General features: G+C 40.6%; 1 protein-coding gene across 3 annotated transcripts in view; it reads left to right on the top strand.

Annotated features, from left to right (window-relative positions):
• Positions 1 to 15114, top strand: part of RGL1 (ral guanine nucleotide dissociation stimulator like 1) — a 257870-nt gene that overhangs the window by 178555 nt on the left and 64201 nt on the right. For all 3 annotated transcript variants that reach the window (XM_043567990.1, XM_043567992.1, XM_043567991.1), the window contains one exon: positions 14249 to 14326. In XM_043567990.1, coding sequence (XP_043423925.1) covers positions 14249 to 14326 — 78 coding nt within the window. The remainder of the gene's footprint in view (positions 1 to 14248; positions 14327 to 15114) is intronic.

The raw sequence follows: 15114 nt of genomic DNA, 5'->3' as shown, positions 1-15114 counted from the left end.
TGTATCCATTATTATACTATCATACAGAATAGTTTCACTACCCTAAAAATCCTCAGTGTTCTGCCTGTTCATCTCTCCCTTCCCCCACCCCAGTCCCTGATAATCACCGATCTTTTCACTGCCTCCATAGTTTTGCCTTTTCCAGAATGTCATATAGTTGGAATCATACGGTATGTAGCCTTTTCAGCTTGACTTCTTTCACTTAGTAGCATGTAATTAAGCTTCTCCATGTCTTTTCACAGCTTAATAGCTCATTTCTTTTTAGTGCTGAGTAACATTCCATTGTCTGAATATAATGGTGGACAAACTGCTCATGACTCCTGTATTCATTTTCTCTCAAAAATTAAACATTAAAAAAAAGAAATAAAAGGACATTGTTATATCCAAGGTCATCTGAGTTTTCTCCTAAGTAATTGTCTAGAAGTTTTATAGCTTGTTTTACATTTAGGTCTGTGATCCATTTTGAGTTGATTTTTATGAAAGGTGTAGGGTCTGTGTCTAGATTAATTTTTTTTTGCATGTGGATATCCAGTTCTTCTATCACTCATCATTTGTTGAAAAGACTATCTTTGTTCCATTGTATTGCTTTTGCTCCTTTGTTGAAGATGAGTTGACTGTATTCATGTGGGTTTATTTCTGGTTCTCTCTTCTGCCCCACTGATCTATTTGTTTTCACCAGTACAAGTCTTGATTACTGTAGTTGTATACAGTAAGTCTTGAAGTCAGGTAGCATCAGTCCTAAGACTTTGTTTATTCTCCTTCTATATTGAATTGGTTGTTCTGGGTCTTTTGCCTCTCCAAATAAACTTTAGAATCCATTTCTCAATATCCACAAATTAACTTCCTGGGATTTTGATTGAGAATGGGTTGAATTTATAGATCCAAGTTGGGAAGAACTGACATCTTGACAAAATTGAGTCTTCCTATCCATGAATATGGAACATTTCTCTCTTTATTTAGTTCTTCCTTGATATCTTTCATAAGAGTTTTGTAGTTTAGGATTGTAAAGGATTGTAAAATCCTTTGCATTTTTTTTAAAGATTTATACACAGGTATTTTATTTTGGGGGAAGTGCTAATGTAATGTGTTCTTAATTTCAAATTCCACTTGTTCATTGCTGGTATATAGGAAAGCAATTAACTTGCATGTTAACCTTGTATTCTGCAATCTTATTATAATCACTTTTTCTTTTTTTTAAATTTTTTTAACGTTTATTTTTATTTTTGAGACAGAGAGAGACAGAACATGAACGGGGGAGGGTCAGAGAGAGACAGACACAGAATCCGAAACAGGCTCCAGGCTCTGAGCTGTCAGCACAGAGCCCGACGCAGGGTTTGAACTCATGGACTGCGAAATCATGACCTGAGCCGAAGTCAGCCACTTAACCGACTGAGCCACCCAGGCGCCCCTATAATCACTTTTTCATTCCCAGAGGTTTTGGTTGATTTTTTCAGATTTTCCACATAGATAATCATGTCAGTGTGCAAAGAAAGATAGTTTTATTTTTTTTTCTTACAAATCTGTATACTTTTACTTCCTTTTCTTGGTTTTGTTTTTGCTTTTTGTATTAGCTAGAATTTCCAGTACAGTGTTTAAAACCAGTGGTGAGAGGTGACATCTTCCTTTGTTCCTGATCTTAGTGGGAAAGCTTTGAGTTTCTCATTGTTAAATATGTTACCTGTAGATGTTTATAGATGTTATTTATCAAGTTGAGGAAATTTTTCCCTATTCCTAGTCTGTTGACAGTTTCATCACAAATGAATGTTTGATTTTGTCGTATACTTTTTCTGTATCTGTTGATATGATCATGTGATTTTTTGTTATTAACCTATTGGTGTTATGGATTACATTAACTGGTTTTCAAATGTGAACCAGTTTTGTATACTTGGAATAAATCCAATTTGGTTATGGTGTATAATTCTTTTTTACACTGTTGGATTTGATTTGTTAATTTTTTGAGAATATTTGTATCTATATTCATGAGAGATACTGGTCTGTAGTTTTCTTTTCATATAATGTCTTTGTCTAGTTTTGGTTTTAGGTTAATACTGCCCTGTAGAATGGCCAACTCATTATAGAATGAGTTAGGAAGTAGTCCCTCCGATCCTGGTTTCTGGAAGATGTTTTAGAGATTGATATAATTTCTTCCTTAAATGTTGGTAGACTTTACCAGTGAACCCATCTGGACCTGATGCTTTCTGTTTTGGAAGGATATTGATTATTGATTCAATTTCTTTAATATAGGTCTATTCAGAGTGTCTGCTTTTTCTTGTGTGAATTTTATGTAGCTATGAATTTCTGACCTATATCATGTTCCTTCTCTCTGAGGAACTTCTTTTAACATTTCTTGCAAGGCAGGTCTACTGGCTAAAAATTCCCTCAATTTTTGTTTTTGTTCATTTGAGAAAGTTTTATTTCTCCTTCACTTTTGAAGGATAGTTTTGAAGAGTACAGAATTCTAGGTTGATGGGGTTTTCTCTCAACATGTTAAATATTTCCATTCACTTTCTTCTTGCTTAGCTTCTGAGAAGAATTGGATATAATTCTGATTTTTGTTCCCTTATAGGTTGTTTTTTGTTTTATTTTGTTTGCTGTGGCTTTTTTCAAGATTTTTCTTTGTCTTGATTTTCTGAAGTTTGAATATGATATGCCTAGGTGTGGTATTTTGGGCATTATTCTTCTTGGTGTTCTCTGAGCTTCTTGGATTGGTGGTTTTGTGTCTGACATTAATTTGGGGAAATTCACATTCATTATTATTCCTTCATTATTCCTTCAAATATTATTTCTGTTTCTTCTCCATTTGGTATTCCCATTACACATATATTATACCTTTTGTAATTGTTCCATAGTGCTTGATATTCTGGTTTTTTTGGGGGGGGGTATTGTTTGTTTTTGTTTGTTGGTTTGCTTTTCAGTTTTAGAAGTATCTATTTTTATATTCTCAAGTGTAGAGAGTCTTTCTTCAGCCATGCCCATCTATTAATGGGTCCGTAAAAGGCATTCTTCATTTCTGTTACAATGTTTTGATTTCTAGCATTTCTTTAAAAAATTTTTAAATTTTCATTTCTCTGCTTACATTATCCATCTGTCCTTGTATATTGTCTATTTTTTCCATTCAATTCCTTAGCATGTTGTTCATAGTTAAAAGAAATTTCTAACCTGATAATTCTACCATTCCTGCTATATCTGACTCTGGTTCTGATGCTTGTTCAGTCTCTTCAAAATGTGATGGGGTTTTGTTGTTGTTGTTGTTGTTTTTAACATGCCTTGTAATATTTTGATGAGAGGTGGATATGATGTACCCAGTAAAAGGAAATCAATCTTTCATAATGTACTTGTAATGTGGGGGAAAGGGAAGCATTCTATAGTTTTATGATTAGGTTCAGTCTAACTGTGAGCCTCTGCCCCTGGACCATGAACTTCACCAGTGCTTCTTAGTTGCTTTGTTGCTTTTTCTCCTCCTGTCCCTTAGGGAAAGGATAACTAATGTGGAGGGACCTGGAGATGGGTATTTCCCTCAGCAAGGACCCCCCCCCCCCCAGGACCTGGAGGGGTTCCTACACAAGTTCCTCCCTTGGACTAATGTCCCCCCTCACCTCTGTCCCACATGACTTGGAACTGAACTAATGTTTTCCTTAAAAAAAAAAAAAGAAAGAAAGAAAGAAAAGAGAGAGGAAAGTGAATTAGACTCCAAATTCAGATTTTCCCTGCTGTGGCTGGACCCCTGACTCTCTACTGACCTTGTTTTCTCAGGATGGATTTTTGCTGTTTGGTTTTCAGTACCTGCCTCAGGTAGAATGAGAAAAAGCAACTAAACAACTTATCAGCTAGCAACTAAGGCTAGAGAAGGCCTATTTTCCTTTCCCTGGGTAGATGAGGCTCTGGTAAAATTGTTTTACTGAGAGCAGGTGTTCTTATGAACGAAGTACTCTGGTGTATTTCAAGATGGTTCCTTTTCACCTTCCCATGTTAGAAGTACCAGGAGACATTTCTCTGATATTTTCATGGGAAGCTGTTCAAGTTCGTGGAGGTAAAACTCACCAAAGTGTGGCAGCCTCTCTGTGACTGGGTCCCCCTGTAGTTTCTCTCTCTTAGTCTTGTCCACACTGAACCTCCAGCAATTCATCAATTACAATTCAGGTTTTCCATTTCTGCTCCGATAAGTTATGATTCATTGTATCTGCCTGTCTGTCTCTTCAGTAAGGAGCAGTGGTTTGCCCTGTGGCCTTACTTTTCTGATGGATCTGAGAATAGTTGTTCATTTTCCAGTTTCATCAGCTTTTCGCTTGTTAGGGTGCAGTGGCTATTTGTAAGCTCTTTACATGCTGGACTGGAAACTGGAAGTTCTTTTTGCCCATTTTTAAATAATGTTGTGCAATTTCTTACTGTTGAATTTTAAGAGTTTTTGTATATTTTGGATAGTAGTTTTTTATCATATATGTCTTTTGAAAATATTTTCTTCCCCTTTGTGGCTTTATTCTCATTTTCTTGAGTGCATGTACACTTTTAAGAAAAATCTTTTTTCCCCCTAGAAGCTGTGAGGTGCTCATAGTAAACCTTCTTTCAAAAGCTTATAACAAAATACATTCAGCTCTCAAATGCTTTCTTAGCATGAGAAGCTGGGTAAGTATTTTGAGATGTTAAACCTCATTTAAAAATAATTTTTTAATTTAGTTCTGGAATTAGACTATGCACTTGCCCAAGATTCCTAGATCTCACTGGTATGCAGTGCTCATGAGGTTCCATTACTTCCTTCTCTTTTAGTGGGAGGCAAATTTTGTAATATCTTCCCTCTGCTCTTTCAGGTCCAAGTACAGAGGGTTGTGAGCAGAGAGTTCTTAGGAGCAAATTCTAGAATCTAACCTTAGACGAGGGCCTCACAGCATCTTAACAGTGGTCACCATAGCTCAATGCCAGGTGCTGGTCTCTTACAGCAGTAACACTTAAATGTCACTCTTAAACTCATAGCATGATTTTTCCCACTTTTGTTTCTTCTGAAAGTTATTTAAATCTAACTTCTGCCACTGACATAGGCCGTACCATTCTCTTAATTTACTTTAGTAACTCCCCTCTCCAACTCACCACAAAATCAAGTGGAAACAAGTCCAGCGGCTCACCTATTGAGTCTTTTGTCCTACCATCCATGAAAAAGTTGAGATTTATTGGTCAGTTGGCTTCGGCATGCTCATCCCATTCATATAGTAGGAAAGCTTTCAGGAAATCCTAGCATTCCTTTGTTTCCTTTCTCAGCTTAAAATACAGACATACTGGATATCCTGCTAGGGTGAGAATTTCTTAGAAAATGAAAGCCATTTCTTAGATTTGTGTTATAGCACATGAGTTTAAACAGATTTTCTCTAGATGTGAATGTTGATGGCCCCATAGGCAAGAAAACTCTTGGATGGTATAGATGTCATGGGTTTAAAAAAATAAAGACAGTTTTCTGGAAGGTAAATTGGACTTAGATCTTATTTCTTGTGACTATTAGGAAGATACAAATATTTTATCGAAGAAAAGAGGATTATAACAAGGGCTTTGAGAATCTCTGGGTATCAATGCTTCTGACATTGAAAAGAGCATTGAAAACATCCTTCTTGAAAAGTCCTGTGCTCTTGCTGGTTCATGCTTTATCAGGTGGAGAAAAACAATTTAGCTCATAAAATGATAGAAGATATAACATTTGTAATAATTTACATACCCACCCATGGCAGGCAGAATGATGCCCGGCCTCTCCCACCCCCGCCCCGCAAGATGTCCAGGATTAATCCTTGAAATATGAATATGTTGGGTTCCAGGCAAAGCAGAGTTAAGATTGTTAATTAGTTGACCTAAAAATAAAGACATCATCTTGGATTATCTGGGTGGCTCGAATGTAATCACAACAGTCCTTAAAAGTGAAAGGTAGGCAAAAGAGAGAATCAGAGAAAAAGCTGTGAGGATGGGAACAGGGTCAGATAGATGCCATGCTGCTGGCTTTGGAGGTGGAAGAAGGGGACAATGAGCCAAGGACTTGAGGCAGCCTCTGGAAGCTAGAAAAGACAACTGAATGAATTCTCTTCTAGAGCCTCCAGAAAGGAGCACAGTCTTGCTGACACTGTGTGTTGGATTTCTGATCTATGTAATTATAAACTAATCAATTTATGTATAAGCCATGGAGTTTGTAGTAATTTGTTGTGGCAGCAATAGAAAACTAATACAACATCAATAAAATTTTTTGGTCTAGTAGAGAAGTTGTTCACAATTTGATAAAAATAAGGAGTTCTTGTCAGGGAGATTGACTCCAGACATCGAATGGTCACAGGCTGCTCAAGGAAGTGAGGGTCACATGCTCATTCACCTTCAGCTTTGTTCTGTTCAGGACATCGTGCCCTGATCAGCCATGGCTCACCTGCTCAGCTCTGGGAAGCATGGCAGGAAACAAAAGACAGGGCTTAGCCCCAACATGACAAACACTTATTCTTTTCTCTCTGTAGCTATGCCCTAGCATTATGTTAACCAGAAAAATTTCATTTGGTATTGTTTTAGAATTACATCCAACCCTAATCACTTGAGGGAAAATGGAAATAAGTTCTCTTCCTTGCTGGGTTGGTTGTCTTTAGTAAATCCTTATTTATTTTTGCCAAATGGGCCCAACTTTCACCCAGCAGCACTGTGGGAATTCTCTGTGGGAATGTGTGGTGATTGTAGAACCCTAGCTTAACGGGCTGGAAGTGATGGTTCTGTTAAAGTAGACCCTGAAGGGATGCTGTCAAAGACTTCACCTCAGGTCATAACCGAACCAGGCTAGCTTTCTTTTCTTGAAATGAGATCAAAATGTTTCTATGAAGTACCTTTTTTTTTTTTTTTTAATGTCACTTGGCCAAGAGAGGGAGGACACACAGTTATCTTTCTTTTGTAGAAAAGGATGCCAAATTGCTCAGCAGATTTTTTTTAATGTGCATTTGTTTGGAAACCACAAAATAAAACTGCCAAAAAAAAAAACCCCTGAAAGGCAGGGTACATATATCCTAAGTGGTAACTGGAATGTATTCTGGTTTTCAATCCAGCTTTGATAATTGAAAGCAGTGGTCTTGACCATTTTCTAGCAGTTGGTGGGAGAGATTGATCACAAACCCGTTTAGGAACCTGCTAGAAACTATGGATCATCATCCATATAGAAAAAAAGCACATCACCAAATTTTGCATATGGTTTAGGGATTCCCAAACTTCCATAAGTTCATCCAGGGGCCCTCCAGGCAAAGGCTCCTGAGCATGGGTGATGGCACGTGACACGTAGGTGGCCATTAGGAGTCAGAGGAGGGCAGTGCTCCTACCGTATATCATGATGGGGCAGAGAAGTATGGTTCTGAAAATTAAATTCATTAATTTCATTAAAGTAAATTTAATGGTTTAAAAAAGATATATCTGAATCTTTAAAACTAAAAAGGAGTGTTTTTGAATGTTTCATGTTTTTCTTATCACTCTTCTCTTATTTGACTTTTTTTTTTTTTACGTGTGTGTGTGTATGCATGCGTGTGTAGAAAACTTAGCCCTTGGGAATGACATGTAAATCAGTGCTATATTGAGTTTTTGTAAGCATAGGGGAGAAAAGTAGTCCTAAAAATGATGGGATACCACAGTCCTACCCTCATACTCGGTGTATGAGGTTTTACACAGAACATTTTGTAAGGTTCTTGACGAGCTTCGCGATAGCACCTTTTTGTGGTTGGGTTGTGAGCTACAGCCTTGTACTGATTTGTTAAGGATGTATTAATTCATCTTGAACCTGAGACAAATCTCAACCCGCTTGACAGACTCTGTGGTTGTCAGAATGTTGCCTGTTCCCTACCCCAGACCCAACCCTGTTTCTTCTGCTGTCCTTCATTGCGGCTACGGCCCAGGCAGCGTGCTAGCAAGATGCATTCACAGTTGATTGTTCACAACTGCTACCCTCCAGAAGTGGAGGGAGGAGACACTGAGGAGGCGCCAAGCTGTGGTGGCAGAAAATGAATGAGAGGGGAGAAACTGATGACAAGTTCTTGAAACGGAAAATAGAAGACACCTTACAGCAAGGGTGTGGAACCCATCACACTTAAGAACTAATCTTAAATTTGGATGGGAACAAATTATAGACCTTTTGGTTTTCTTTCTCTGGAAGAACAGGGATTATAAAACCTTTGTCCTTTTGGTCCCCTCTTCAGACAGTTGTGGGTTGGGGTTAGGGGAAAATTTTATAACCGTGGAGCATTTTGTAACTGTGAAGTGCAACAGAAATGCTAAGTACTTTTTGCTGTTAATGTGGCCTTAACTGCCAGGGACTGCTCTGGAGCAAATGTGGAGAATCGAAGGGTAACGAGGATGGAGGGCCCTTCACAGCAAAAGCCTAGAGGGGAGGACAGCAGCTCTTTCTGTGGCTTCTAGCTTTTTCTTTTAATTTTTTTAATGTTTATTTTTGAGAGAGAAAGAGCACGAGTGGGAGAGGGGCAGAGAGAGAGGGAGACACAGAATCCGAAGCAGGCTCCAGCACAGAGCCGGACGTGGGGCTTGAACTCACAAACCGAGAGATCGTGACTGACGCCCAACTGACTAAGACACCCAGGCGCCCCTAGCTTTTTCTAATCATGGTAAAAGTGCCTGGAGAACCAGATCTTATGAGTGGAAAGCACATTGCTGGCTTCTCTGCTCAGCATAACTGGTCCCTTGTAAGAAAACAGAGTTTTTGCCTTGTTGTCTTTGACCTTTATCTTCTCTTTGAATAACCAGCTCCATGGTGGTAACAAGACCTTTCCAAGGTAGGCTTGGTGGCAGTGACCCACTTTTGAGGTCAGATTTGGGTGGAGAAGTGCCTACAGTGAAGGATATTGTTTAGAGTGATTAAAAACAACCCTCTTACTGATCTATGGGACACAGTCCACAGTCTTAATCAAAGCTTCCTTGGTGTTCCAGACATCTGTTGGCTATTTCACCCGTATCATTCTCCTGAGTCAAGGTCAGCTTCTGAACATTTTTCTCATACCTGACCTGTGTTCCTGTGGGTCAGTTAAAGAAAAACGCCTTGGACGCTCATGGGCTGGGGTTTATTAGAAGAGCAAAGACTCCCAGAGGCCCTTGAGTCAGCAGCTTCATGTGAGGTCTCTCTTCCCTTTCCTTCTTCCTCTCTGTTCTTTCATCCACCCCCAGTAAGCTGCTTCTTCCCTTCTCTTCCCTCCCCAGCCTTTCCTTCATTTACAGCAATCAATGGTATTAATTCAATCATTTAGCAAATGTTTGTTGAGTGTCTGCTAAGAACAGGCTCCATTCCTGGCTCAGGGGACAGAGCAGTGAGTATATCCCCTACCATGGCCTATCAAGCCCTCATGATCTGTCCCTATGACCTCTGTGCCTCATCTCCTTCTCTCCCCTTACTTACTCCCTTTGCTCCTTACTCCATGGCTTTCTTGATGTTTCTCAAACATCAAGCCCTGCCACGGCTCCCCACTCTGCCTGGAAGACTCCTTAGAAATCTGTAGGGCCCATTCCCTCACCTTCTGGAGGATTTCACATCATTGTCAAATTCACACTGGGCCTTCTCTGAATACCTTGTGTGAAGTAGCCACCTCTGACCCTCTAATGTCTGATCACCCCTGCCTGCTTTAATTTTTTCCATTGTACTTTTCACTTTCTGACTTAGTATATATTAATGAATTATTATTTTATTGTCTACCTCCCCTCACTACAGGTATGCTCCATGAAAACAGGGGCCGTATCCCCAGTGCTGAGAATAATGTCTGAACATAGGCCTTAACAAATACTCATTGAATGAAGACTGAATGAGTAAAAAGATGAGTGATTGGGGAAATGAATGAAAATCCCGAGGTTTCTGACCTCAAAGAATGGTGCACTGGAGACATAAAATCAATAAGATAACTCTAGCTTGTGGGTTTTGGTAGTGACTCAGAGACTGGGCTCTAGAGTCTGTCACAGTTCAAATCTCTGCTTCACTTAGTAGCTGTGTATTCGAGGGCCAATTACCTCAGCTCTCTGGGCCTGGTTTTCTCATTTGCGAAGTATGAAGAATAATAATAATAATAATAATAATAATAATAATAGCAGCAGCATGGAGGATTATTGCGGGAATTAAGTGAAACAATCCATATAGAGTGCTTAGCACGGTACCTGGCATGTGGTAAGGAGCCAGTATTATCTGCCATTATTATTGGGTCACTTGCTGGAATCCAGTGGAGCCTGAAAAGTTCTTCAGCATTATCCCCATCCTGGTCTGGTATTATTGAGACTTTTCTGTTATGGAGCGAAAATTAGAAAGTGCCTCCTACCAGAAAGACTGTCCCTGAGGACAACTTTATCTTAGGATTTCTTTGAACCACAAATGCTTCTGTCTCCTCTTCAAACACATATTAAACATTTCATTTGTTCAGATAGGCTCCAAACAATACTATCTGTCCCCTCTGGAAATAACTGTTTCCTGTTTAAATGTCAGCAACCAGTTAAACATTATGGGGTTTTTTTTTTCTTGTAATTTTTAGGCTGCAGTAAATAATTGCTTAAGACTGTACTTTAAGAGGCATCTGTAAATCTTTCTTTCGCCTTGTGATACAGGGAAAACCATGTCAAAAGTCGTTCTGACAATTTGTATTTTAATTTAAGTTTTATGAGTTCCCATTTAAAGAAGGCCAGTTTCTCGTTGGCAAGCCTTCTTAAGAGGTTGAAGCTTTGATCTTAAATCCTAGGGAGACTTTGCAGAAATTGGAGGTGACATTGTTGACAGGTTTGTCTGTAGCTATTCTAGTGCCATTAATTAAACACACACACACCCCTTTTATTTACTCCCCTGGAGTAAATGAATTGAACTTGACTTTGGTTTTTGATTGGAAGCTATGAGAGGGTCCAGGAAACATCAAAGAAATGCTCTTAATCTAGTCTCTCAAATGACCTAGCTTGAACATTAAAGAGTTCTTGATTCCAGTGCGGGTCTAGTTTCTTTTCTGTAAGGCGTTAATTCCCTTTAATGATAAAAAAAAAAAAAAGTGCAGGGGCAAATAATCATCCCCTCCGCATAAAATTCCAGAGGGTTATAGCCTCTTTAATTTTATCTCGCTTCTGAAGGTCTCCTTTGTAAAACTGTGTATGCGTTTTTCTCTTGTCTTTTTGTACTGCTTATACTTTTAAGATCTTAGCTTTAAGATCTTAGAACTTTATTTCTTTTGCATTTCAATTTTGGATTTTTGGAATGGTCACAGCTGTCCTAAAGCTTTTTATGATCCTAGACCTTTAGGAATGAAGGCATGGACAGGTTAAGACAAAAAGCCAGATGGTGCCTTTGTAGCAACAGAATAGTTGAGTAGCCTCGTAGTTGAGAGGTCTGTTTTCATGTCTGCTTGGGGAGCCCCACCAGACGATTCATTTGCCCCCAAACAAGTAGCCATCAGCCTGCCTCATGGGAGCCCAGCACCATTTGAAGTACTAAAGAGCAGTGAGCAAAAGAGACAGAAATCCTGTTCTCCTGGAGTTTATGTTCCAATGGACAATTAACACAATAACTAGGTTACACAGTCTCCACAGAAGACTGTGAAAGAAAATAAAGCAGTGTTATGGGGTGGACAGGGGAGTCCTCACTGATAAAGTGACACTGGAGCAGAGACCCACAAGAGCTGAGGGAGGGAGCTGTTGGCATGGGGGATGGGGGGAAGGGCCGCAGTGAGCGCAGAGATTCTGAGGCAGGAGGATGCCTGGTGTGAGTGGAGCAGCAGGGAGGCCAGTGAGGCTGAGGAAAAGTGAGCGGGTGTAGGAGGCAAGGTCAGAGGAATCAGAGCAAGTCCTTTTGGGCCCTGTGAGGCAGGTGTGACTTTGGCCTTTCTTCAGAGTAAGACGGGAGCCACAGGAGGGTTCTGAGCAGAGCAGTGATGGGATGTGGTTTATGTTGAACAGGATTGCTGTGGCAGCTGGGCTGGATCCAAGAGACTGGTTAGGTGGCTTTGGCCTTGATCTAGACCAAAGGTGGTGGATGGAAGTGATCTAGACCAAAGCCAGGATGGAAGTGATGAGAAGTGTTTGGATTCAGGGTATGTTATAAAGGCAGAGCCCAAAGGATTTCCTGGTGGACGAGATGGAGAACAGCCTGGGCCCCTGGACTATGGCACACTTCACACGTGGTTTACCTTCTTAGTGATGGTCCTCATTGGTCTCCAGAGTATTGTCAACCAGTCATTCGGGTCCTGATAAGGAATCTGTAGACACGCTGATGGCTGAGAGAAATATCCATGGGGTCTTCTGCGCACACGTTCTGAGCAGATGGTACCAGGTTAATTAATGAGAGCTACCATCACTCACCTGTGTGAGTTGCTTAGTCCTTCTTGACACCATCTGACTGGACCTGTGGCATCACATTCTCAAAGGGGACCCGTGATAGGTGCTCATGTCATTCCAACCGGCAGCTTGGCCCTGAGTCTGAAAAATGTAGAGAAAGAGCAGCGAAGTATGAGAAGCTACAGTGAAGACAAAGAAGAGGAAGATCAGGACATTTTTAGTACAAACAGCTCGAAAAAGAGAAATACCAGGAGCGGATCTTTCCCTTTGTGTCTCTCGTAGCTTCAGTTGGAATATAAAAGATGCAGTATTTCACAGATAACCAGAGAGAATTAATGAACTAAGATAGAATATGACAAAAACAAAGATTCAGTCCCACATTTAGTCCCTGAGGGCTGGCGGGAGAAGAATTTGTGGATCTCTCTAGTCAGATAGGTGGAAGCTACGGTGGCCGTCCCAGAGCCCTGCTCTTCACCCGCCCTGATCTTTCCTACTTCAATAAACCACAAAGTCTGTTGTGAGAGAAGATGAGTACATGGTTCACTCTGATGGTGGCCACGGAGAGAGCCAAAAAATCTGTTTGTTTAGGAGAAATCTCATTTCCCATCCCTGCCTTGCTCATATGGGGCTGAATACATCTTAATCTAAGTTCTTATCTCAGGAAAAGCAAAGGGTGGCCCTGGAAGCCCTCTGAATAGCAGGTGCAGACAGAATGAAGAGGGCTAGGGAGGGTGGAGGCCTGTGGAAAATATGTTCAGGAGGCCAAGAAGTCCATAAGGCTGATGAGCTCGAGAAAGGAACAGGTGCAGGGGAGGGGGGCCAATGCCTAAGGGTGCAGACTGGAACCTACCAGGATAGGGTGATAGGGAGACCAGATGGGCTGGCATTCGGTCAAACCAGATGGTGGGCTTTTATTTTTAAAAGGATTTGTAAATCCTAGGAACAAGGAACATAAGGGTACTGGGGCCTTTAATCCCATTAGTAGAGGACAAAAGTGTTCTCTTTAAAAATGTAAACCTACCAATTATAGAATTTCTCTTATCAAAACTTTGGGACAGAGTACCAGCTTGTGAAATGCCAAGAAATCTCTGGCTTCTTCATTGAGGGGAAGAGAGGAACTGCAGAAATAGGGCATTTGTTGTGAGTTACTGAAAAGCCTACTCCTCAAGAATTTAAAGTGTACATTTGGAACCAAACAAAATGTGATATATTTATACAAAAGAGTCTTGCTTACATATGGAGTGGGAAGGACAGCTAACTGTAATTAGGGACTGATTCGTTATTTAGTAAATTTTGAGTTTATAATGAGACAAATTAAAAAATTGTGAAGCACCTGTCACTTTCTAAAAAGTTGTCCCCCTGGGTCCCCTTCCCTGGTTCCCTGGCTCTTCTCCTGGTTGCATAAAAATTCTGTTCTTCAGCCCTTCTCTCAGCCTTTCCTGGAGGGTCCAGAATTACTTCCGTAACCCTTCTCCTCAAGGACTTCTCCTTGAGGAGACCAGACTCGTGAGCATAGCAGGGAGTCGTTACTGGGCACGTGTGGTGGTACGAGTGTGAAGGTGACACAAGGCACAGGCAGGGCCACGAGGTCCTTCAGTAGATGGAGCAGAGGGCTGTGTCTCCAGTCCACAAGGAATCTGCCGTCTTTGCTGAATGTGACACCTGACCCTCCCTCTGAGAGGAAAAGCCTAAGTTCTTCCAAAGAATTTCAAAGAGATGTTAAATATTAAGAGAAAGTTTTAAGTAGTGCAATTCATTGTTAAATCACTGTTTTTGGTTAGAGTATCCATATAGAGTATCCATATGCCCAATAAGTAAATCCCAGCAACATCAGTTTTTGATGCTATTGCATAAATATTTCTTTCCGTAATTACTCCTGAAAAGTGTAACGGTTATCTCGTGTTTGCAATGGAATAGAGTTGCTTTCCAACCCCACTGAGTGGGTATTTTTGTTTTGATCTGTAAGGTATGGAAACCTGACAAGCCCAAACTGTGAAGAGGATGAAAGCCCCAGTTCATCAGAGTCTAAGATGGTGATCAGGAAGTAAGTATGCCTCTCTCTGCATTACAAGCTCTTAGTCAAGACTTATTATCTTAAAAGAATGTAATTCAGCAGAGTTTTTTTTTTTTTATTCCTTTCCAATGTTGTCTTGGTTTTTCTTATAATGCGTAAAATCATATAGTTATATTTTGACCATCCAGTGATAATTCATTTATTCATCCAATAAAAATGTATCAGGCATCTGCCATGTGCCGGGCCCTGTGCTAAGGGGAACAGCTATGAACAAAATAAGTAAGTCTCCGCTCTTATGAAGTTGGTATTTTAGCAGAGGGACAAGGAATCCCACAAAAAAGAATGCAGTAGGGTGAAGGGGGCTAGATCCTGATGGAGAGTTTGATTCACAGAGGGTGCCAGGAGTGGACTTTCTGATCCGGTGGCATTGGAGCAGAGTCCCGAATGGGGTACGGGCTCGGCTTTGTGAATATCCAGGCAGGGAAAATATGGAAAATGCTCTGAGGCGGGAGCAGTGTTGGAGAAGTGGTAGGGAGATGAATGAGGCAAGAGCAGGTGCCAGAGGATGAGATCTATAAGGTAGTGGGGGCCCCAGACCACATGGGGACTTGAAGGCCTCGGGCAGGATGTTCAATTTTATTCTAAGGAACTAAGGAACATAAGAATTTAGAGGTCCTAGGAAGAGCAGGGCTATGGCCTGATTTGTATTTCTGAAGGTTTTTATGCATCTATGTGGAAAATAGACTCTGGCAGTGGGACGGGGGCAAGAGCAGCAGCAAGGAGACTGGTTAGGACACTTTCAAGGGTCCAAGCAAGGG

The sequence above is a fragment of the Prionailurus bengalensis genome, chromosome E4 (assembly GCF_016509475.1).
Source record: "Prionailurus bengalensis isolate Pbe53 chromosome E4, Fcat_Pben_1.1_paternal_pri, whole genome shotgun sequence".
Lineage (NCBI taxonomy): Eukaryota > Metazoa > Chordata > Mammalia > Carnivora > Felidae > Prionailurus > Prionailurus bengalensis.
Note: the sequence above shows the minus strand (reverse complement) of the source record. Positions and strands in the feature narration are given on the sequence as shown.